The 25,298-nt window shown below is 38.1% G+C and overlaps 1 protein-coding gene across 1 annotated transcript; it reads left to right on the top strand.

The window, feature by feature from the left end:
- On the top strand, positions 1-25,020 carry LOC140740451 (natural cytotoxicity triggering receptor 3 ligand 1-like). Its single transcript, XM_073069613.1, has 5 exons — positions 1-136; positions 390-701; positions 4,445-4,729; positions 16,022-16,129; positions 20,451-25,020. The coding sequence occupies exons 1-5, from the start codon at positions 82-84 to the stop codon at positions 20,654-20,656; spliced, it is 966 nt and encodes a 321-aa protein (XP_072925714.1). The 5' UTR covers positions 1-81; the 3' UTR covers positions 20,657-25,020.
- The last annotated feature ends 278 nt before the right edge of the window (positions 25,021-25,298 follow it).

A 25,298-nucleotide genomic window follows, 5' to 3' on the forward strand; every position in this document is an offset into this window, starting at 1 on the left:
CCCCCAACAAGCACATACAAGCGAAAACAGCGCAGGGTCCGTTGTCTCGCTGGTCCTCAGTTGCGAAAGTCTGTGCTCAGTATGTTTGGAAGAAACGAATTTAACCCCTTCTTCATCTTGGCCGTTGTTTGCACAGGTATTCTTTAAAAATTCTTTGTAGAAGAAAGTTTCGAATTAACATTTAAGTAATTGATTAAGTAGTTAATTATTTAATTAAATTGCCTTTTACGATTGAATTCGTAGTGGTTCGTTCTCTGGAGGGTATTCGTTCCTCTGGTGTCTGTAATTTGCCAGTTTCAGGGAATTTCAGGGAATCACCTGAGCGACTGGAATGGTTGCTGTTGTCCTGAATTTACAATTTACATTTTTGTTTCTGTTTACTCTTACAGCATTCATCGAGGCTTCTAAAGTACGTCAAATGCCGGTGGAAATCAAAGCGTTGGTGGGACAGGATGCGAAATTCCAATGCGCGTTCCCGTTATTTCGAGATAAATCTAAAATCAGGATCTTCTGGTGGAAAGATGGAGGACGGGAATTCTTCAAAGAGGGACAAGATCGCAGGAAACGTTTTGTTGTGGAAAATAAAGCGAGCGGGTTCCTTCAGCTTGAGGACATGAGGTTTAGTGATGCCGGGGTCTATTACTGCAGAGTGGAGGGTGACTTCACTGGAAATGGAACTGGCACACGGCTCATTGTTTGGGGTGAGAATCAATCTCGATGACTTGCGGTTGCATCTGTGTTTAGAAACCGGGGTCAGGGAGACAGGGAACTGGAGCAGTGTATAGGTGAGCCAGGTGGGGTAAAGAACAAGCGGATGAAACGAGTTTTCGCATACGGCTCATATAGTACACACAAAGGATGATCAGTCCCGGGCAGAACGTTATTGGCAGTGGCAGGGGCTCCGAAAGTGTCTTCGGTAGCATATACTCTTACTATGGTAGAGCGTGGTTTTTATTCAATAAAACCTTGGGGAATCTGCTAAAAAAAAAAAAGGACTGCCAGTGGCGCATCTCGTTCTAATTCCGCTCCAATTCTACAAGACATCGGCTGAGCAGTTATTTCGAAATAATTTCTTGAACTAATTTGCATTTTAAAGTGTATGTCGGAGTCAATTGTGTTTTGTTGGCACAAAGCCTTAATATGAAATGTAATAAACGTGCCCCAGTATTCATGTCCACCAGTGAAATTACTAATGAACCCCAGCTTTCTATATTAGAACGAATTAATTATTTAAGTATCAATTATTGTCCATCTTTAAAAGCGGTTTTATATAGGGCTCTGCAGCGCGGATGCAGAATAATCGGTCAGATTTTTAAAAAATTTAGACAGCCCATCACTAGATTTCTTTACAGAGAAATTTGAAATGTTTTATTGTAATAAGGCTTTGCTGCATTCCGAAGAAAGGGAAACGCAGATTGTATTGTTCGAGCAGCCTTTAAAATTGACGGTTGAATAAACTAAGCTGAGGGAAAACGATAATGCGAGTTATTGATGTATATTGCTATACTATCAACGCTGTTAATAATGTTCCTGGATTGGAGAGTAGTATTTCTCAGCACGTATACCTGTTAAGTTTCCCCTCGGCTGTACAGTACTCCCACATGGAGAAGATAACAATCAAGTGTCCAAATGGGCGTGGTAACGGGAAAAACACTTAGCACTGTCTTCAGTTAATGTACTTCATGTGTTAGCGTCGGTGTTATCAAGCTGACAAGAAATATTAGCGCAACTATTAATTGGAACAATCTTTATTGAGCATATCTGTAGACAAGCTGCCTTCATTTATTTCTGATGCTAACAAGTGTATAGCAACCGGCCGTTCGGATACTTTGCACAGTCTTTGAAATTAAACGTTCTTCCCCAACCACCTGGCTGTATCGCAGATGTGCTTCTCTGTGGCTTAGTTGTTTCTGAAGTGGGGCAGTTTTGACCACAGTATTGTGCAAAAGGCGTAATGTTGGTTTACATTACTGAGTTTTATTTCGATTGAAAATATTTCGTTTCCCAGTTTCTTACAAAATCAACTTACGAACCTAGCTGAGGGCACCTTAGGATTACGTAATAAAATGCATTGGATGTATCTAAAGATTTTCAAAGGCAAGCTGCGACATCGGGGTTGTAAATTGGATCAATTCCACCTTGAACTATGTTACAAAAATATTTTAATATGTGTTGGTGTTGCGTTGTTACTTCAGCGTAACGCCAATCATTGGTTTTTCAAAGGCAAACGGTGAGTGAAGGCTTCCCATTTCAAATGGCCTCACTTGATCAGGATCCATTCCTGTGTTCTTATTTGATTAGTTCCAAATCTAAATAACAAATCCTTCGCTCACGGAAAAACGAAAAATCCCATTTAAAATGGGATTAATATTTGAAGCTTGTAACGTGCCCACACCTTTCCCTCCCCATCTGCCAAACTGATCCAAGTCCAAATGTTCACCTCGTTTTCATGCTTTAAAATTTGTGGCTTGTGGAGGAATTCTTTGAGTGAGGATGCCAACCAATGATGGGTAACACGATAAATATCATTTCTGGACATCTGAGTTTTAATTGTACTTTGAATCGTCTCATTGAGGGGGTCATTCAGGATTGTATATGTTATATAAATTATGATCTGTAATATGATTCCCCTCCAAAAAGGATGTGGATAATTACTGGTGTCTTTTCTAGCAGTTTTCTAATGCCGTTATTGTTTGGGGCACAGTTTAAAGGTACTGGTGTTGGCCAGAGATTAAATGGGCCTTTTTATAAAATGCAAGGGATGTGAGGGATTTCATATAAAGTATTCTCTTAGCCTTACCACTTTCTCATAAACATATCCTCTAGCCCTGCATTCAACCGACGAACTATCCTCTGCAGACAGTAGGCACATATTGTGTAATTAAAGGGTGCTTCATATTTCGAAAATACATGAATTTATTCCACTGAGTTCTCTGTCAAAACGTTGTTCTATCCTTGAATGCCATTCTATGGCTTTAGATAAATGGTTTATATGTGTATTGATTTGCTTTCAACTTGAATGCTTTTAAATTTTTTGACAGCAGATGCAGCAGAATAAATGCACAGCCGAAGTTCGTGATTAAAGGATGTTAACTATTAGAAATGGGTTTGGTGTGGAATTAAAGGGTGTAAAAGCAAACGGAAACTGTGAGGGATTGGAATTAGGAAAAAAAAACATTCCTGCGAGTAAAGACCCTTGTCATCTAAATTACCCTCACGACATTTTCCCACATTACAAAATAGTATTTAGCTGTATAATGTAAGTTATGCATTGGTGCGAGTTATTGCTTAATGAAACTGTACGGAGTTTCATACACGAAGGATAGTTTAAATTGAATGCAGTGTTTGTTTTCTTATGGCAGCGCTTTTCGTCCTGATCTATCAAGGTGTGGGTAACTTGCAATTTACGGATTTGACTTGAAACCTCAGTACTATCTGGAGCAATAAGCATTATGCACGAATTTTACTTGACTGGAAGTAAAGATCATTCGGATACCATAACATCTTTGCCATTATCTAACCTAATTTAATTCCATTAAATCATTAATTTATTTTGATAAACATTGTGGAAATATGCTTTGTATTTTAAATCTTCCATTAATGCTGCAAAGCTTGTTCACTGCACAAGCTCTGCTTTAACAGGGATGTAAATATTAACTGACAATGATAAAAGTATTTTCTGGGTGAATAGCCTGTTTTTAAATGTATACACTATTTAATTCTTAAAGAGAGCAAAGAAGTGCAAGAAAAACATAATTGGAATTTAGATTGCACAACTTTCTAAACATTCAAGTTAATTGCCATCTGAATTCCCGTTCTGTTCAAATTCTCCTGTTGAGTATTCTCCTGATTAAGCTACTGTACACAGGTAATGATGTGTAAGAAATATATTTCATCAACAAATCCATCAAGTTTGGATTGGGTAAGTAAAACAATGTGGGTTTGGTCTAGGACATGCCATTCAGTGCCAATCTGGTTGAGCGATTAATCCAGGTCAGGCACATTACTTTATTGTGTGTACTCATTCTCCTGATTGAAAACATTATATGAGCTGGCAAAAGAGCCTTTTTTTTTTTTGCTACCTTTCAGCAAATGGGTCTTAAAGTGTCCTTGTGAGTGGTGTAGACAAAAGTAAAGTACTCAAGTTTATATTGGATTTGAATTCATCATGGTTGGGTCAGAATTAAATTTTATATAAAAGCTGAACTTAGTGGATCAGAATCCAATAAATCTGGACAATTATGTTTTTGTATATGGTTTTATTAGATTACTGTGACAAAATATTCTGTTGTTCATGAATAAGCAGTAGCCAATAATTATGGGGAATGAAATATGAGGAAAAAAGGAAGTATCATTAAACAAAGCTCAATAGATAATATGACTTCACACATTGTTTCCAACATTGATATTAAAATATATCCTTTTACATTCAAACTTCCTACAGATTCCCCAGAGCCTTTGAAGATTTCTCAAATACAACCTGCTGATGGTTCTCTATGGTGTAACACATCTGGTTTCTATCCTCCTGAGTATAACTTAACATGGTATAAAAATGGTCAAGAAGTTATGACTAAAGAAAATAAACATCAAACAATGGATGGTCTAACTGTAGTTTCCAGTCTTTTGAAAGAGGGACAGCCTGCTCAGCATGGAACTGTTTATGTATGTAAGGTGTCTCACATCAGCCTCAAAGTTCCAGCTTTGGCCAATTATACTGTCAAAATTGGAGGTAAGAACGTTACTGTTTTGGTGTGATTTAATTTGCATGTGATTACACTATGCCTGGTCAAATACTTCTCCTTGTATTTTTTTTCATTGTAATAATACTTAGACAAAAATGATAAAAAAAAATAACCTAAGTAAAATTCAAGAAGCTTTAAGTGTTTTACAAAACTCTATATTCCAAAGTTCCAGGGGGAAGCATAACCTAATTTAACACCTTTCTGAATTCTCTAGAGTTACCCACTTTAAGCAAAGAACAAAATAGAATTGCTTCTGCTGACATAACTGAAGATGAACTAAAAGCTGCAATCAGTAAGCTTAAATTAAGCAAGTCACCAGGATCAGATGGGTATACGGCAGAGTGGTGCAAATAATTTAAAAATGAGTTAATTCTTATCTTACTCCCCACACTGAACTGGGCTCTAAAAAAGGCACAAATGTCACCCAGCTGGAAGGAAGCAATCTCAACTATACAGAAAGAAGTCAAGGATAAAATGGAATGTGGGTCATTTAGACCAATATCCATTCTTAATATAGATTATAGATTATTTACCTCCATCATGGCCAAACGATCAGAAGAGTTTCTACCCATACTGATACATAACGATCAGACAGGTTTTATACAACAATGCCAAACACAAGACAATATACGAAGGACATTTCACTTTGTGAATCATATACAAAAAAATAAAATCGAAGCATTAGTGATGAGCGTGGACACTGAAAAGGCGTTTGATTTGGTTAATTGGAATTTCCTTTACAGAGTTTTACATAGATTTGGTTTCCATGACAGAATTATTAAAACTATACAGGCACTATATGACAACCCTACTGCTCGGATTAAAATCAATGGACATTTATTTTTACCCTAGAAAGGGGCACGAGACAGGGTTGTGCATGGTCACCACTACTCTTCACATTATATCTGGAACCATTAGCTCAATACATCAGACAAAATTAAGATATCAGGGGAATTATTATTAAAGGGACAGAGCATAAATTGGCCTCTTACACGGCTGACATTTTGATCTATCTAGGGCAACCAACATACTCTTTACCTAAATTGATGCAATCCTTTGAACAATGTGGTCAATTATCAGGATACAAGATCAACATAGATAAAACCCAATTACTTTCATATAACTATAGCCCACCAAGAGAAATTGAAAGTAGATATCCCTGGGCATGGCAAACAGAGTCTTTCAAATATTTGGGCATCATTACACCAAAAAATTTGGCAAAAATATCAGAATGCAATTATCAGCCTATATATAAAAAGTTAAGGAAGATAATTTTCGGCATGGACTAAAAGGGCCAAGATGGCCTGTTTCCGTTCTGTAATTGTTAATTGTTATATATTACAAGATGGAACCTAATTCCTTTTTTTTTTAGTCTCAGTTTAAGGATTGAATCAATTAAAATGAATATACTGCCCAGACTATTATATCTCTTTAAATTAACATCTAGATAAACAATCAGCAATAACATTATCACTCCCCTTTACATGTTGTATTTTAATATCAAATTCCTGTAACAACAGACTCCAATTTAATAACCGCCTACTTCTATTTTTCATGTTAGCAAAAAAAATACTGAAGGGGTTATGTTCTTAGCTTAGGTGTATATTACAAAATGTGAACCAATACATGTGTGATTATACAGTAGTACATTACAAAAGTTTGTACAAATACTAATCTCTATTTTACTTTTAAACTTAACATTCAACAGTCAATCTTTCATGGTGTTTTTATCTTTCACATGCTTTGTCAAATTCTCTCAAAACCAGATCCTGTTATTCAAAGTGGTATTTGGTCAACCTTTGTTCCTTTTCCACTTAACTCTCACGTGGTTAGCTTGCTCACCAGTGCGGAATACGCCTTCACGGACACCTTTCAAAGGAGCTATCTTATCACCAATGTTTTCCAAACTAAGACCATTTGCTGAACTTCCACACAATTTGTTAATTTTAAGCAAGTCATTAATTTTATCTTCAGGATCTTTCATTCTATTTGTTTTCAGTTTAACAGCGGCAGATGATCTCTCTTGGTCAAAACAACATTTCAAATTCTGCCTCTCCAAATCACATACTTGAATAACATCAGCAAGTTGTTTATCTTTAAATTTCCAAACAAATTGTAATTGATTCACAGGCACCTTGTTCACAAGCCATTGTTCAGTTAACGGTCCCTTCCCTTTTGCCAATCCTTCTAAAACCAATTCAAACTTTAAATTTTCTTTATTCAATTTAGGAACACCTTTCCCTTTTCCTTCAATAATATTCACATCACCAGCTTTCATCTCATCATTAACTTTTAACACACCTTCTAACACAAACAACTGAGAATTCTCACTTTCCACTGGTACCAAGGTTAACCCTTTCTTCACTGAACCAAGTCCATCTGACCCAAAAGGACTACATTTCTTTTCAACTAAATCAGATACCTCAGACTTTTCCTGAGTTTCAATACTAGGTTCAGAACCCTGTGACTCCACAGGTACTTCAACAACCTGAACACACGCAAACAGGACATCTACCTCTTCCAGGCTTTCAATACCAGTCCCCTTTACAAATTCTAAATTCCCCTGATCCTCCCAGTTACTCTCTGGGCAACTCCCATCCAGAGTAAACTCAACCCTGCGGGTTAAAACAACCTCGTCTGCTAACCCAGCAGACTCCCTCAAGGTAGCGGCATCCTTTTCATCTAGGACAGCCCTTACATCATTATCGGGAACACATTTAAATTCTTCAACTGCAAACTGCTCTGTCAAGCCAGACAGATCATCCGTGTCCAACCCTGGACCCTCTAACGGCCATATCTGTTTCTTTATAAATTCCCTCCTGGCTAAGGGTGGATCTACCTCCTCTCCTTTACTCTCTTTCACCACCCCCTAACCCTTCTTGGTACAGGGTCGGTAAAAACGTCTCCGCCAAATCAACACTGGACTCATTTAAACTGGCTCCTTTCTCAGCCGCCTTTCTGGACATGCTGTGAGTTATTGCGCATGCGGGATAAATCTTGGAATCTATGGGCGAGTCCTCAGCACTTAACACTTGTCAGCTTCACTGCTGAACACACGTCACCACCTGCCAGATCATTACCAAGTAGGACGTCCACGCCGTCCATCGGTAGTTTCGACCTCACCCCTATTTCGACTGGTCCAGATACCAGGTCACATTTCAGAAATATCCTGTGCAAAGGTACAGCCTGTTTCCCTTTTCCGATACCTCTTAACACAACCTCCCCAGTCTCAGTCTCAGAACCAAAATCTAATAGCTTCCTTAAAATCAATGACTGACCAGCCCCAGTATCTCTCCAGATCCGCACTGGAACTGGGGTTTCTCCTTCCTTCACAGACACCGTCCCTTCCGAGATAAACTTCTCACGCCCCTCTTGGGCTCTATCTACCTTTGCCTTCCTCATCGATCTGCTGACCAACTCAATGCAACCTGTCCGGACTGCCGTTTTCCCTTTTCCTGTCTCCTTCTTCGGAGAAAAGCACTTAGATGCTATATGACCAGCTTTCCCCACAATTATAACACGTAAAGCTAGGAACCTTCCTGCCAGCCTGCTTTTCCTCCTCCTCACCTTTTCCACTTGCTCCCAGCTTATTCTCTGCAATAGCTGGTGGGCTTTCTCTACCGTCCCTACTGCCTCTCTGGTAACATTTATTTGAGGAAAACTTTGACTTGTGGGTTAAGGCGGACTCGTCTACTAACTTGGCAGTCGCAGGCAGAGTCTCTGTCTCCTTCTCATCCAAGTACGTCTTCATACTCTCAGGGATACAACTTTTAAACTGCTCTATCAGTATTAACTGTAACAGGTTATCATAATCTTCCTCAACCCCTTTTGAGGTGCACCAACGCTCACAATATATTTGCATCTCACGGGCAAACTCTAAATACATGTGGTTCCACGGCATTCTCAAGTTCCGGAACTTCTGCCGGTATGCCTCTGGCACCAACTCGTAACTCCTCAGTACAGCCCTTTTTACTTCCTCATAATTCCTAGACTCATCCATGGACAATGCCGAATACGTTTGCCGAGCCTTCCCCCTAAGTACGCTCTGTACCAGAACAGCCCATTTTCTCTCAGGCCAGTTCTCATTCACAGCCACTTTCTCAAAATGGAGGAAGAACTTATCGACATCCATCTCCTCGAATGGAGATATCAATTGGATCTCCCGACCAATCTTGAACCCCTCATTTGGGTCTGCCGCCCGGTCTTTTCTCTGTTGTACCTTTAACTTCTCTATTTCCAGCGCATGCTGCCTCACTTTCTCCCTTTCCTCCATCTGCCTTTCAGCTTCCTCTCTTTGCCCTGCAGCTTTTCTCTCTGCTTCCAGCTGCCTTATCCGAAGTTCATGCTGCCTCTTCTCCTTTTCCTCAGCCAACTTAATTTTTCCATCTCTAACGGAACCTCCACCTCAGCTGGTTTCCTCTCCGGGAACAGGTCCAATACATCTGGTGTGAACACATCCTTGGATACATAATGCATAGCTATTTCTCTCTGTATATCCACTTTTCTCACCTCTGGGAGATCTAATCGTTTCGCAACATTCACCAATTCAGCCTTCCTGGCAGTCGGGTCTTTTAAAAATTTGATAATGTCCATCTCTGCTGGTTTCCCGTCTGGTTAATCTCACAACCAGATCAGATAAGGGACTTTTATCCCGATTCACTGGCCCCCTAATTTGGTAATCAAATCTTGAGACGAGGCCACAATTTGTTATGTACCTCGTAATTGGGTGTCTAACCAGCAGAGAAAGAAGAATCCGTTGGAGTCTGGTGGTACCAAACTAAAGGTGTTTATTAATAAAAATAAGCAAAGCCATATCAATAATGCAAATATACATGTAAAACAAGTTAGCAGTAATAAACCTAAAAGTGTAGGAATAATAATAATAAGCAATAATAAACAAGCTCTATTGATGTCTAGGGGTAAATAAATTGTCATAGAAAAGTATAAAGTTCAGTTCAGTTCATGAGTGCTGATGTAGTTATGGTTGTTGTATTGTAATCGTTGGAGAGAGAGAGCGAGCGAGATGTAACAGCTACAGCAGCCAAAACTTCCTTTGCTTTCTTAATCTGTCGTATCTTTGTGGTCTTTCAGTTATGACCCCTCTGGTCTTCAGCCAGACTGTTCTTATGTGGTGGACTCGTCACTCTGGCATGAGTGGACACACACACAAGTCCCCACCGGCCCTGCTGGTGTGAGTTTTACTGACCGATCTCCTGGTTCGGTCTCCGAAGCCCCCACCTTTCTTGTGGGTTCCAACACTCAGTCAGTGTCCACTGGCGTGTCTGAAGGCTGTCTCTCCAGACCTGTCTTTTATCCCTACCAACGGGGACTCAGCTATCCATCAATCCTGAATGAATGTGTCCATCAAATAAGGCCACTCCTTCAGTCCACTGACGAATGTTTATGGGCAAAATAGCAGAAGATAAATAACCCTTGCAGAAGTCATAATACAGTAAATCAACAGTCTCTTTCCCCTCTCTTATCTGTAGCCAATGTTCTTGCCTGTTTTTCGTCTCTTTCTCATGGTCAGCATAGCAACAGTAATAGTTTGTGTTTCTCGGGGGGGGGGGGATGGTTAACTCTTCACCCCATTGTCCATCAGGTTTGTTCATCACTCATAACACAGACCCTACCGATAGAGAGTAATCAAAATCAATTCAATGAATGGAACAAAATGCTATCAAGATATATTTGGCAAGGTAAAAGGCCTAGAGCTTACTTCAAAAGTTTGCAATTAGCCAAGGAAAAGGGGGGATGGGACCTACCTTGTCTTAAAGATTATTATTTTGCTGCACAGTTGAGAATTGTGATATGTTGGTGCAACCCATCATATGACGCTCAATGGAAAAACATTGAGGAATGGATACTTCTCATCCCCATACAGGCAATTTTTGCTGATAACAACCTAGAAAGGTTCATAAATACTATTGAGAACCCATGGGTGAAATAGACTCTTAAAATATGGAAAAAAGTTATAAAAGAATATAAACTAGAGGGAGATATTGCAATTCTTAAATGGTCTTAAACTCAGATTTTATGCTGAATAAACTGGATGCTATATTTAAGGACTGGACAGCTAAAGGAATAACAGTTCTTTGCAATATAATGAAAGAAGGAACACTGTTCAGTTTTGAAATGCTTAAAGAGAAACACTTATTAGAAAACCAAGACTTTTATCGATATTTACAGATGTGACAATATATTATTAGGATGATTAAGAATGCAACCAAGGCAAGGACATGTTTGATAGAGCTATTTAGAAAAGCATATAATTCAGATAACGGTAGTAGAATCATTTCAAGCATGTATAAGGGTTTGTCAAATCTTAAAGCACATTCGACTTCATACTTTAAAACAAAATGGGAGAAAAAAGGAGGGATAATTATATCTGAGGAAGAATGGACAGTAATATGGAGGTATCAATGGAAGTGTACCAGTTCACAGAAATGAAAGGTGTTTGGATGGAAAAACTTGATATGATACACCTTCTCTGAAATCCCATTATGATAGTAACCTCCCTGTTTGCTGGAGAAATTGTGGAAATCAAAATGCAAACCATTATCATATTTTCTGAGAATGCCCCATTACCAAAGTTTATTGGAGTGGGATGCACAATGCCCTACAAGACATCTTTAAATGTGAAATACCCTTAGAAAGTAAGACTATATATTTTGGGTATATATCACAAAAATGGTTGAAAAGAGATAAATATTTAATGAATATAGCGCTGGTGGCTGGTAAAAAGACTCTTACCAGGAAATGGTTATCACAGGAGAGCCCAACCTTAAATGCATGGATGGAAATTACAATTTACATTTACAAAATGGAGAAGATAACAGCATCTGTTAATCATAAGTTGGAACAATTTGATTCATATTGGGGAAAAATGTTTTAACTACATAACATCTCATAGGCCTGATTTTATCCTCACAAATCAATGAATATGTTGTAAAAAAAAAAGATCACTCCCTACTTGTACATAGTTTTCTCCTTTCACTTGTTCTTTCTTTCCTCTTTTCTATCAGTGTATACCTCAGATAAATATTATGTGGAGATTTGTAGCATATATGACTATATGATATATATGTACAATATTTGAAATGTTTTATGGAAACTTTTTGTTTGATGATGAATTTCAATAAAAAATAAATTACAAAAAAAAAGAAAATGCCAAAAAAATAGTAATAATACTTAGAAGGTCGTGAGTGAACCAGCAGCTGCTAGGCTCAGGGCTCAGCTTTTTAATGCTACCAAAAGTCTATTTGAGTACATTGGCTCTTGTAGATGTACTCTTGCATAGTTGTTTCAGTCCGATGATCTTCTATTTAATTAAAAAAAAGATGATGGAATCACACAGCAGTATAGGCAGCATCCCTGAACAGAGAAACTGAGTTAATAATAATTACTAATCTGAAATCTTTTCTGCATCTTTTGTTTTTATTTCAAATTTATAGCATATGAAGTGTTTTCATTTAATTTTCTTACTCTGTACATTTGATCAGTATGTCATAGAATCATTGACTGATTACACACACATTGAGGCTATCTGGTATATTTTGTATGTGCTGGCTTTCTATCAGAGGAAATCTCTTATGTCTGCAGACCAGCATATTCCCTGCAACTTTGCAAATTGTTCTGCACTACATGTTTATCCATTTAATCTTTTGAAGGGTTCAATGTAGCCTGCCTCCATTACATCTGCAGGCAGTGCATTCTGCACTCCAACCTCTCACTGCATAACCAAATTGTTCTTAACCCATGCTGGATGAACTTGAGGTATACAAAACAATTAAAAAAGAAATTACCCCAATAAGCTTCATTGTGACAAATAGCTAACTCATCTGCATCTAAGTGGAACCATCCTCTTATTGCCCCAAAGTGTCTAATCTTTAAGAACCTAATGGTTGAGGGGTAGTAACTGTTCCTGAACCTGGTGGTGTGAGTCCCAAGGCACCTGTACCTTTTTCCTGATGGCAGTAGTGAGAAGAAAGCATGACCTGGGTGGCAGGGGGTCCCTGATAATGGATGCTGCTTTCCTGCAACAATGCTTCATGTGGGAAGGGCTTTACCCGTGATGGCCTGGGCTGTATCCACTACTTTTTCAGTCAAGGGCATTAGTGTTTCCATACCAAACTGTGATGCAATCCATCAATATATTCTCCACTACTTATCTATAGAAGTTTGTCCAAGTTTTAGATGTCATATTGAATCTTTGCAAACTCCTGAGGAAGTAGAGGTCTACCATGATTTCTGCATAATTGCACTTATGTGCTGGGTCCAGGACAGGTTCTCTGAAAAGGTAACGCCAGGCGATTTAAAGTTGCTGATCCTCTCTACCTCTGATCCCTGATGAGGCCTGGCTCATGGACCTGAGGTTTCCTCCTCCTGAAGTCAATAATTAGCTCCTTGGTCTTGCTGACTTTGTGTAAGACTTGTTGTTCTGGCACTTATTGATTAGTGGGATGATGGTATTCAATGCTGAACTGTAGTCGAGAAAGAGCATCCTGATATATGCATCTTTGCTGTCCAGATATTCCAGGGTTGAGGGAAGAGCCAATGAGATGGCATCTGCTGTGGACCTGTTGTAGGAATATTATAACTAAGGTGATAATTATGCTTTTAATTAATAGTCATCTATTGAGGAGCAGCATGTAAATTCCTAAGCAGGGTAGAGTCAGAGATATTTCCACTTGAGTTTGAATACTGAATATTGGGTGGTAAATTGGATTAGTAAGTATGCAGATAATACTAAGATAGGTGACATTGTGGATAATGAAGTAGGTTTTCAAAGCTTCTAGAGAGATTTAGGCCAGTTAGAAGAGTGGGCTGAAAGATGGCAAATGGAGTTTAATGCTGATACGTGTGAGGTGCTACATTTTGGTAGGACTAATCAAAATAGGACATACATGGTAGATGGTATGGCATTGAAGAATGCAGTAGAACAGAGTGATCTAGGAATTAATGGTGCATAGTTCCCTGAAGGTGGATTCTCATGTGGATAGGGTGGTGAAGAAAGCTTTTGGTATCTTGGCCGTTATAAATCAGAGCATTGAGTATAGGAGTTGGGATGTAATATTAAAATTGTACAAGGTATTTGTAAGGCCAAATTTGGAGTATTGTGTACAGTTCTGGTCACTGAAGTATAGGAAAGATGTCAACAAAATAGAGAGAGTACAGAGAAGATTTACTAGAATGTTACCTGGGTTTCAGCACCTAAGTTACAGAGAAAGGTTGAACAAGTTAGGTCTTTATTCTTTGGAGCATAGAAGGTTGAGGGGGGGGGACTTGATAGAGGTATTTAAAATTATGAGGGGGATAGATAGAGTTGACATGGATAGGCTTTTTCCATTGAGAGTAGGGGAGATTCAAATGAGGACTTGAGTTGAGAGTTAGGGGCAAAAGTTTTGGGGTAACACAAGGGGGAACTTCTTTACTCAGAGGGGTAGCTGTGTGGAATGAGCTTCCAGTAGAAGTGGTAGAGGCAGGTTCGATATTGTAATTGAAAGAAAAATTGGATAGGTATATGGACAGGAAAGGAATGGAGGGTTATGGGCTGCATGAGGGTCGGTGGGACTAGGTGAGAGTAAGTGTTTGTCACAGACTAGAAGAGCCGAGATGGCCTGTTTCCATGCTGTAATTGTTATATGGTTATATGGTTAATATGAGGACAGTGGTACAAGATAAGGAATGATCATTTAAATCTGATGTTGAAGTTTTTTGTTACAGAGGATGGTGTATTTCTGCAATTCATTTAGGAAGGGATGAGAAGGCTAGATCACTGGAGATATCTGAGGAGGAGTTAGATGATACTTTGAAAAATCAGAGAATTAAGGCCAATATTGTACTGATACAGGAGAGGAATTGTGAATGGAATAACATGACAGGCTTCTTATGGTCTTATGTATTTTGTATATATCAAGATAAAGAGCAGCTGGACTAAGATGCATCATTTTGAGAGTTCAAGGATAAAGGTTTACTCACATCAACATTTTAATTGGATGTAACCTTCTACCAATGATACCATATTTTCTTTAAAAATAGAAGACTTGACAAAATGTTGCCACTATGGCAAATGTATTGTTATTTTATTTACAATTTATTATTACATAAAAAAGTACGCACAACAGTAAAGCATGGGAATAGCTCCTTCAGCTCACAATGTTGTGCTGAACCAATAAAATTAGTAATCAAACAGCCAACCTAACTAATGCCCTCTGCCTACACAATGTCCATATTCTATTTTCCTCACATTCATGTTCCTATCAAAACATCTCTGATGATGTCTGTGCAGAGTTCGCAGAATCTTTCTCTGATTGCATGGATTTCCTCTGGGCATATTCCAGTATCTTCCCATATTCTAAAGAGGTGCAGGATGATATGTCAAATAACAATGGGAAATGACTTCTGTTGTGTAAATGAGTGGGAGAATCTTGGGTGGGGGAACTGGAGTAAATAAAATGTGAGTAAGTTAGATACAGTGGATGTTGTGTGATACAGTTGGTGTGAACTTTGGATGAAAGGACCAACCACCCATCATACATGCTGTATGACTCAATGAACTGAGGGAATAATATGCTTTTTTTATTTACCCCTCTTTCCCGGCCTTGTACTTCAATTCTTTGAGATTAATCATACACATAGAACTCAGAAAGTGGCCCTTTGGCTCAATGAGACAGTTAATCCTCTGGCATCCAATTACATTAATCCCATATTTTCCTTCTCCATACATTCCTCTCAACCCCAGCCCCATCCCCAACCACCACTTGCTTACACTCTAGATAAATGTACAGTAATTAATAAACCTAACAACCTGCATATCCTTGAGGTGTGGGAGGAAAATGGAACACCTGAGAAAAGCTTATTGGTCATAGAGAAACTGTGCAAACTCTATACAGTCAGCAGGAGGGTTTAGGATTGACTCTTGAGTCTTTAGAGCTGAACTACAGGAACACTGCTGGTTGCAATGTTGTGTTGACCTTTACCATGGATTACAAATCCTCACCTAACTCTTGAAATGTTTTGAACCCAGCAAGCAAGAAAATGACTGAGATTTTAAAGCTGGTGAAGTAAATTCTTTTTGAATGACACCTCATTGTGCTAACATTTATCTTTGTTAAACAAGATGTCGGTTTGAGCATCAGTGCTTTTGTTGCACAGGAAACTTAAATTCATCATATATATACTTTGTGTAGAGCTCCCAGAAATTGGTGACCTCCTGAATCATCATTTACATGAGAGAATAGGCTACTTCATTTCTCCTTTTTGTATCTGCTTTCCAGACACCAGCAAGATTTTCCATCATCCCTGGTGGATTTATCTTTGTGGAGGAATTCTTGTACTGCTTCTGTTTTTAACAATATTATGCTATAAATTATGTAAACACAAAGGTAAGAACCAATCTCTTTTCAATGACTATGTTTATATCATTCAAGAATTTAGTGAATTAACCATTCTGTTATTTTGGGCTTCATCATCAAAATTTTGTTCTATGTGACTTTTTCCCCTCATGAGCTGCTCAAAGTAAAAGAGAATGTAAATTGGCATGACAAACACTGGGTTTTCAGATTAGGTGAAGGATATTTAAAGGCAAAGTATCCAGTGTATCAACTGCTCTCAGACATTTCCTGATATTTGGAGAGAGCTGAATTGATGAAGGTTTGCTTCTGTGATCAGAATTAGAACCAGAATCAGGTTTAATATCACCAGCAAAAGTCGTGAAATTTGTTAACTTTATTGCAGCAGTACAATGAAATACATGATAAATAAATATAGAGGGAAAAAAGCAATAACAGTAAATAAATAAATATATATATATATACATACATAATAGTTAAGTTAAAATTAGTGCAAAAAAAAACAGAAATAAAAGAAACACACACAAAATGCTGGTGGGACACAGCAGACCAGGCAACATCTATAGGAAGAAGCACAGTCAATGTTTCGGGCCAAGATCCAAAGGGTCGGAAACTTCGACTATTCTTACTATAGATGCTGCCTGGCCTGCTGCATTGCACCAGCATTTTGTGTGTGTTGCTTGAATTTTCAGCATCTGCAGATTTCCTCATGTTTGCAGAAATAAAAGAAATAAAAGACTCCAATATAACTCGGAGTCCTGCCATGTGCAGAAGTTCGCTGATGACACGGCCATAGTGGGGTGTGTCAGGAATGGACAGGAGGAGGAGTATAGGAAACTGATACAGGACTTTGTGATATGGTGCAACTCAAACTACCTGCGTCTCAATATCACCAAGACCAAGGAGATGGTGGTGGACTTTAGGAGATCTAGGCCTCATATGGAGCCAGTGATCATTAATGGAGAATGTGTGGAGCAGGTTAAGACCTACAAGTATCTGGGAGTACAGTTAGACGAGAAGCTAGACTGGACTGCCAACACAGATGCCTTGTGCAGGAAGGCACAGAGTCGACTGTACTTCCTTAGAAGGTTGGCGTCATTCAATGTCTGTAGTGAGATGCTGAAGATGTTCTATAGGTCAGTTGTGGAGAGCGCCCTCTTCTTTGTGGTGGCGTGTTGGGGAGGAAGCATTAAGAAGAGGGACGCCTCACGTCTTAATAAGCTGGTAAGGAAGGCGGGCTCTGTCGTGGGCAAAGTACTGGAGAGTTTAACATCGGTAGCTGAGCGAAGGGCGCTGAGTAGGCTACGGTCAATTATGGATAACTCTGAACATCCTCTACATAGCACCATCCAGAGACAGAGAAGCAGTTTCAGCGACAGGTTACTATCGATGCAATGCTCCTCAGACAGGATGAAGAGGTCAATACTCCCCAATGCCATTAGGCTTTACAATTCTACCGCCAGGACTTAAGAACTTTTTAAAAGCTATTATTAATGCTTTTTGAGATAGTGATTTAGATGCATCTAAATTTTTTTTTACTGAGTTAAGTATTGTATGTAATTAGTTTTGCTACAACAAGTGTATGGGACATTGGAAAAAAGTTGTATTTCCCCATGGGGATGAATAAAGTATCTATCTATCTATCTATCTATCTATCTATCTATCTATCTATCTATCTATCTATCTATCTATCTATCTATCTATCTATCTATCTATCTATCTATCTATCTATCTATCTATCTATCTATCTATCTATCTATCTATCTATCTATCTATCTATCTATCTATCTATCTATCTATCTATCTATCTATCTATCTATCTATCTCCATTTGGAAATCAGATGTAAAAGGGAAGAAGTTGTTACTGAATCACTGAGAGTGTGCCTTCTGGCTTCTGTACCTCCTTTCCAACATTGTCAATGAGAAGGGGGCATGTCCTGGGATTTTAGATAGAAGGATGACCTATTTGGCACTTCTGACTGGATGTAGCCATGACTCCAGCAGTCATATGCTAAGCAAGTTGTCATTGAGACTCTGTTATTTCCATTCACAAGTAGATTTAGTGGGACTGCAGAACTTGTTGGATCTGCTTATTTGAGATTGCTCAGCTCTGTCAGTTGCATGCTAGTTTGCTGCTTAGTGTGAGTGTAGTTTGTCGCTGCAGTTATGATTTTTGGGTGAGCCTGGTGCTAGTCCTGGCATGCCCTTCTGCACTCCTCACTGAATCAGTGTTAAGCCCCAACATAATCATACTTGTAGGGAGAGGGGAAATGCAAATAAGGAGGTTTGTCTCCATGACAATCGTGCTGTGGTCACTTCTACGTGACAGATCTATGTGTGACAGATATACAGTATGTGCCTCAGGAACACCTATATCTGTAAGTGACAGGATTGGTGAGGAGGAGGTTTGTACCCTTCAATCCTAAAATCCTTACATTTACCAAGGCATTCATTGATCTCTATTTTCCAATTACAGGGATGTACAAGAACTTTACCTATTGTGTCCTAGCCCACTTATGTTTTGAACTCATGACTCCTGTATCTAATTGCTTTTGCCACTGAAGCTATGTACAAGGACAATGACTAAGAAGGTTACAAGATATTAATCATATTTATCAGGCTTTACCACCTGTTTCCTCCATTATTGTTTATCTTGTTTCCTCACAACCAAGCCATTACTTTAATGCTGTTCCTTCCTTTGTGAGTGTGTTTGTAACTTTAGGGACCTGCTAGCATATTATAACTTGAATTTTCACCGTGGTGTTAATCCTTTAAGTCAAGGGATATTAAATGCTAATTTGCAGGAATGATTACATGTAAAACAACTCAGCCAACTAGTTTTTTCATGCTCAACTACAAGACACAAGTTATTATGTGGGTAGACTTATCAGATGTTTAAAGGACATTGAATATTTTAGGGCAATTTATGGGTGATTTTATTTTGCCCCTGCTCTCCTGCCCACTCATGTTTTTGTTCTCTTATCTCTTTGAGATTGAATTTCTATATAAAACTGATATTCCATCTTTTCTGTCCTGAAAATCAACAATTTTTTCCCCTTATCCTTTATTGAATCCACTGTCTTCATCCTGTTAAATATTGCTTTATACTGTATGTCCTAAAATTCTTAAATCTCCACCCTAAATCTACTTCCAGGAAGCTTGAATTTCTATTTACTGTCAAACCCTTTAAAAATACGGATTCTTAGTTTTAAGTTAAAATTTTAACAACCTGTATATTATTTTCTCTATATCTTCATTTCCATAAAAGTGGGTAACACTGTAAAGTGCAGAATCTGTTGCCCATCCCAATAAATACATAAAGAGCTCCTTTAATCACCCTCGTATTAATACATAGTAACTTCATGCCTCTGATTTCCAATTCCCTTATTTTGATCATTTTAATGTTATAGAATCTGGAACAGATCTAAGAGAATAACAGGAGTTACATTTTAAAAGTACTTTTGTTACAGAGCATTTTTATTCATTTTGAATGGTTTTCGAATAAGTGCAATAGTGTACAAACTGATGCAAGGTGTCAGCCTGAAACACTGACTCTTTGTACATTTGCCATTGTAACAGGAAAGAGATTCTAACACAAGATCCTGTTTTACAAATGACTGTAAAGGAGTACTCAATGTCAGTCATCTGTGATTTTTGAATTGTGTTTTCATTGTTCTCTCAAGTGAATCCAAATAATTGAAATACCATTTTAACAGAAGCAGCTTAATTCCTCTCTATTCCTTAATCAGTGTTCATCCCACATTCAAAATGATTGAAAGCTGCTATCTGATTAGGTCACCTAATTTACATGTATTTATTTTGTTGTTCATGGAACAGTGGCATGAGTACAATAATTGATTCTCAAAGAGTAGCAGGAACTACATTTTTAAAGTACTTTAGTTGCAGAGCAATTCCATTCATTTGAATGGTTTTCACTAACTGACAAAGAAGCTCAAGTTTGGACTTCTAACATTCCATTCTGGTGGACCCAGAAAAATTGCATCACCTTTTGTGTGTTTCATTCAAAGTCCCCTTCTCCACGTGTAACAATAGCCAAACTTCTAAGGAAGCAATTCCTGATCACACTATAACTAAGTACTTCACATAGATAACTTCATAATTAACTATGTCAGAACTGAGAATTTTGCCTGATATTCTCAGTCTTCAGTAGTCCCTGGACACGAGGACAATTTTAGTAGTCCTATAATCATCTTAACAATGTTGCAACATATATTAGATAGACCAACGATGCTTGGTAGTACCAGCACACCATATAATGGATTTTAAAATATTTTAGTGTTTCTGCGATTCCTATTTATCAATGAAAAATTTGTCCACTGTATTTTATTTGCAGCTCATAAAGACAAGGTTCAAATGAAGTCCTGTTCACGGTGTAGTGAACCAATAACAGCAAAGCCTAAAGAAAGAAAGAAACAGGAGCCAATAAAAAAGAGCATAGAGATGACACCAAGGAACCCAAGTAGAACAGAAGATGCTACAAATGCCTCGGCAAAGATCAAGAAACATCACAAAAAGAGAAGAGAACCAATGAGTATCTGATCTCATTAAATAAAATAAATGAATTGTATGGTAACTATAGCTCAAGTAATGCCATCAATGCTTATATTACAATACACTGTCATCAAAATATTTGGTGTTAAAAGTCATTAATTACTGCATTTTATTATACTTAATCTCTTCCTAAAACATTGATAAAGTAGTCAAAGTCAATGTGGTTTTGTTAATGGGAAATCTTACCTGACAAACCTTTTGGAATTCTTAGAGGCAGTAACAGGCAGGATAGATAAAGGAGAGTCAGTAGATGTTGTTTTCTTGAACTATCAGAAAGGCTTTGACAAGGTGCCACACATGAGGCTGCTAAACAATATACTGTATAAGAGCTTATGCTTTTAGTGGTATTAGCATGGATACGGGATTGACTGACTAGCAGGAGGCAAACTGTGGGAACTTAGAAGTCTTTTCTGGTTGGCTGACAGTGGCTAGTGGTGTTCCGCAGACTGCTTCTTTTCCCATTATATGTCAATGATTTGATGATGGTTTTGTGGCCATGTTTGCAAACAATACAAAGGTAAGGGAGGGTCAGGTAGTGTTGAGAAAGCATGGGATTTACAGAAGAACTTTGCCCATTCTCCTATTCTGTCTAAGAAGAGGCAGATGGGATACATATTCAGGAAGTGTATGTTCATACACTTTAGCAGAAGGAATAAAAACATAATTTTCTAAGCAGGGAGCAGATTCAGAAATCAGAAGTACAAATGGACTTGGTAGTGAAAGATTCCTTAATGGGTAACTTGCAAGTTGAGTCAATAGTAAGGAGGGCAAGTGGCACTGTACTCACTGGAGTTTAGAAGAACGTAGAGGTGGTGTGGTGGGGGATTTCATTGAGGCCTTTGAATATTGAAAAGTTGCGATGGCGTGGATGTGGGAAAGGATGTTTCCAAAAGTGTGGGAGTCTGGGACCAGAGGGCATAGCCTCAGAATAGAAAGATGTCCCTTTAGAACTGAGACAAGGAGGAATATCTATAATCAGAAAGTGGTGAATCTATGGAATTCATTACAATAGACAGCTGTAGAGGTCAAATCTTTGGGTAGATTTAAAGTGCAGGTTGATAGCTCCTGAAATAGTGAGGAAATCAAAGGTTATGGGGAGAAGGCAGTATAGTGGGGGCTCAAAGGGATGATAAGTCAACCATGATGGAATGACGGAACGGATCCGATGATCTGAATGGCTGAATTTTGCTCCTGTGTCTTATGGGCTCACTGCTTTACTCTGAAACACTGCAGAATTTTTTCTTTTAAATGATAGAAATTGTCTTCAAAGAGCGTGCACATATGCCAGATGATTAGTTTTTGTAGGGATTACAAACATAAAAATATAAATCTATTTCAAGAGCTTTGTTCAGTATGGGATTTTTGTCCAAAATAAATGGTTTTGGCCACATTTCATCTACAGAGTAAGTGTTCTCCTTTAGCTGTCATTCATACACATTGTGAGGAATTCAGAATTTATTTCTGTCCATTTAAGAAAATTTTTGTGCTTGCACACAAGATGTCTGACAGCATCTGCTTTACTTTTTTGTGTTTTTATTTCTGTCACCATCTTCTTTCCACACATATTAGAAACGCATTGTTCATTTCCAACCAGTATATTGAGGATATATTTTAACTTTATTCAGATACTATTTTTGGATAAATATTTTAGTCGCATACACTGTGAAGAATTCCTCATTTTCTTTGGACATTGAGAAATGCACTTGATTGCTTATTGAAAGTGTACTCATAATTCAGAACTGATGAGATAAGAGGGGTATGTGATCAGCATTTGTAGAAAATGCTATGGATGTTTAACAGGCTGACAGGATCTGTGGAAAGAGAAATGGCTAACATTTCAGTTTGAAGATCCTTCTTCAGAACTGGAGAAATGAGAAAATAAATTAGTTTCAATTTGTGGAGATGATTGGGTGAGACAGAATTGCTGTGGATATATGCAGTTTACAGACCTGTATTTGTTTGATTAATGATTGAAACTATAGTGAGAGCGGGAGTGCAGATGAAATGAAAGGACATGTGTATTATGAAATGTTTGTCAAGTCTGTTGGAAAGAAGTGAAGCCAAAAGGAGAAAATTGGAAAAGGCCAGCAAGATCATTCACTATTTGTGGGGAGAGGAAACACTCCGTTCATATTAGAGATAGATAAACTTATACCACATTAAATCTATTCCAGATTCATTTGATTGGTGTTTGAGATTCAGATTTCCAGGAATTTGGTGAAATAGAATGCTTTGGGACTTGTATTAATCATCTACTATAAAAGGTAGCAAAGACAAACAACCATCTGCTTTACACTAACAGTGGCTGTGAAGGCCACAATTGCCCTCAGTATTGATGCTACATTACTTTTTGTAGTTAATAGCAGAGAATATTTCTATGTTTTGGTTTTATGTTTTCTTGTATTTTGCTGAATTACAATTACATCATCACACACTAACTGTTGTAGGCCAGCAGAGAGACAGGAGAGAGTGAATTAGCCCCATTAGCAAACTCTTTTGGTCAACAAGAAATCATTGATTTTTTTAAATACCTTTGTGTATTAGGGATTGCGGCTTGCTGCCTATTTATTTTGTATCTGCTGTACATTACATATGCTTTGTTTAAATAACTGATGTTAATATAATGCTATTAATCCTCACAGACTCTTGAGATATGAGATGTGCACATAATTAAGCCATTGTATGTTTATGCTTCAGAGCAGTTTTGTCTGTTTCCTTGTGAAAGCTATAAATATAGACAATCTGCATAATAGCATAAATGTCAAGAAACAAATATTGTGTCATTTCGCTTTAAATAAAATTAAAATTTTCTTTGTACAAGCCAAAACTCTGAATCTGTAATTAAAGAGAAATGGACACATTGATATACCTCAAAACAAAGATGGATTTCTTAGAGATTAAAGCATATGCAATATCATTGCATTCAGTCAATCCAGTCATGTTTGTGGAGAGTCCTATGAATTCATGAGTTCATTATTTCAGTCTGTATATGAGAAAATCAGGAATAGGAGCAGGGATAGGCCACTTAGCCCCTCAAGTCTGTGCCCATTCATATGATTAAAGACTGTGGCATCTTCACTTCTATGCTACTTACCCACCATTCCCCGGTTTTTCAAAAGTTCATTAGACATGCCAGCGACCTAATTGCAGCAATTTACCGCCCTTTGTGAGAAGAGGTTTGACTGTTTCTCACTTATAAATAGCTTCTTTCTAATCTTAAAAACAGATCTCTTGTTCGTGTCTGTCCCATGAGTGGAAATATCTTGTCATTTAGCCTACCATTCTTACTAAGTATCTTTGGAGAACTTCACTTACAGCCTGAAAAATACCCATTCCTTTGCTGAGGCCAACATCTGACCAACACCAATTACAGTGGTGATTCACGTTATAATTCCATACGTTTTAATTCTACATCCCATTCCCATTCTGATATGTCTATCCATGGCCTCCTCTACTGTCAAGATGAAGCCAAACTCTGGTTGGAGGAACAACACCTTATATTCCGTCTGGGTAGCCTCCAACCTGATGGCATGACATTGATTTCTCTAACTTCCGTTAATGTCCCTCCTCCACTTCTTACCCCATCTTTTATTTATTTATTGATTGATTGATTTATTATTTATTTCCCCTTTTTTCTCTCTCTCTGCCCCTCTCACAATTATGCCTTGCCTGCTCTCCATCTCATGCTGGTGCTCCCCTCTTCCTTTCTTTTTCCCTGGGTCTCCCATCCTGTGATCTTCTCCTTTCTCCAGCTCTGTATCCCTTTTGCCAATCAACTTACCAGCTCTTAGCTTCATCCCTCCCCCCCCCTGTCTTCTCCTGTCATTTTGGATCTCCCCCTCCTCCTTCCACTTTCAAATCTCTTACTATCTCTTCTTTCTTAGTCCTGATGAAGGGTCTTGGCCCGAAACATCGACTGTAGTTCTTCCTATAGATGCTGCCTGGCCTGCTGCATTCCACCAGCATTTTGTGTGTGTTGCTTGAGTTTCCAGCATCTGCAGATTTCCTTGTGTTTAGAGTGGTTATTCACACTGGTTTGATATTCCCACTTAAATATGTATAATTGGTTTCAATTTGGCCTTTTAGACTAAGACCAAAAACAATAACTAAACAGTAACACCACATATTCATTGTATTAAGTAAAACTTTCAATATGTTGTTTGCCTTGAAATTCAATTAATGAATATATCTCCCCGTTCAAATTCCCACACCTGTCAATCTTTTTCTCCTTTTCTTAAGAAACTGACACATTTCACAGCTGAATAGTTCACATTATGTCACAATGTTCACTTGTTGGTTACTTCCCTTAAGCCAATATGAATGGCAAAGAAATGTAACTAAGTAATGATGTACAGAGAAATGAGACCATCTTCTCATATTTTGAAGAAGGTACTAAAATAAAATTAAAAGATGTGTTGGTCTCTTGTCTGAAATTATTAGAACAATAATTAGAACATTCAAGTCCGGAGCACTGCAGTCACTTATGGCACCTATTTTGAATGAGGAAAAGAGCTAATTATCTTCAACTTGGTATTGTTAATATTCCTGTCCACCCACTAGCAGCACTACCCCAGTGATTTTCACATCTAATAGATAATTGCCAACAGGGAAAAAAATCTCCAACACCAGT

The sequence above is a fragment of the Hemitrygon akajei genome, chromosome 17 (genome assembly GCF_048418815.1).
Source record: "Hemitrygon akajei chromosome 17, sHemAka1.3, whole genome shotgun sequence".
NCBI classification, from domain to species: Eukaryota; Metazoa; Chordata; class Chondrichthyes; order Myliobatiformes; family Dasyatidae; genus Hemitrygon; species Hemitrygon akajei.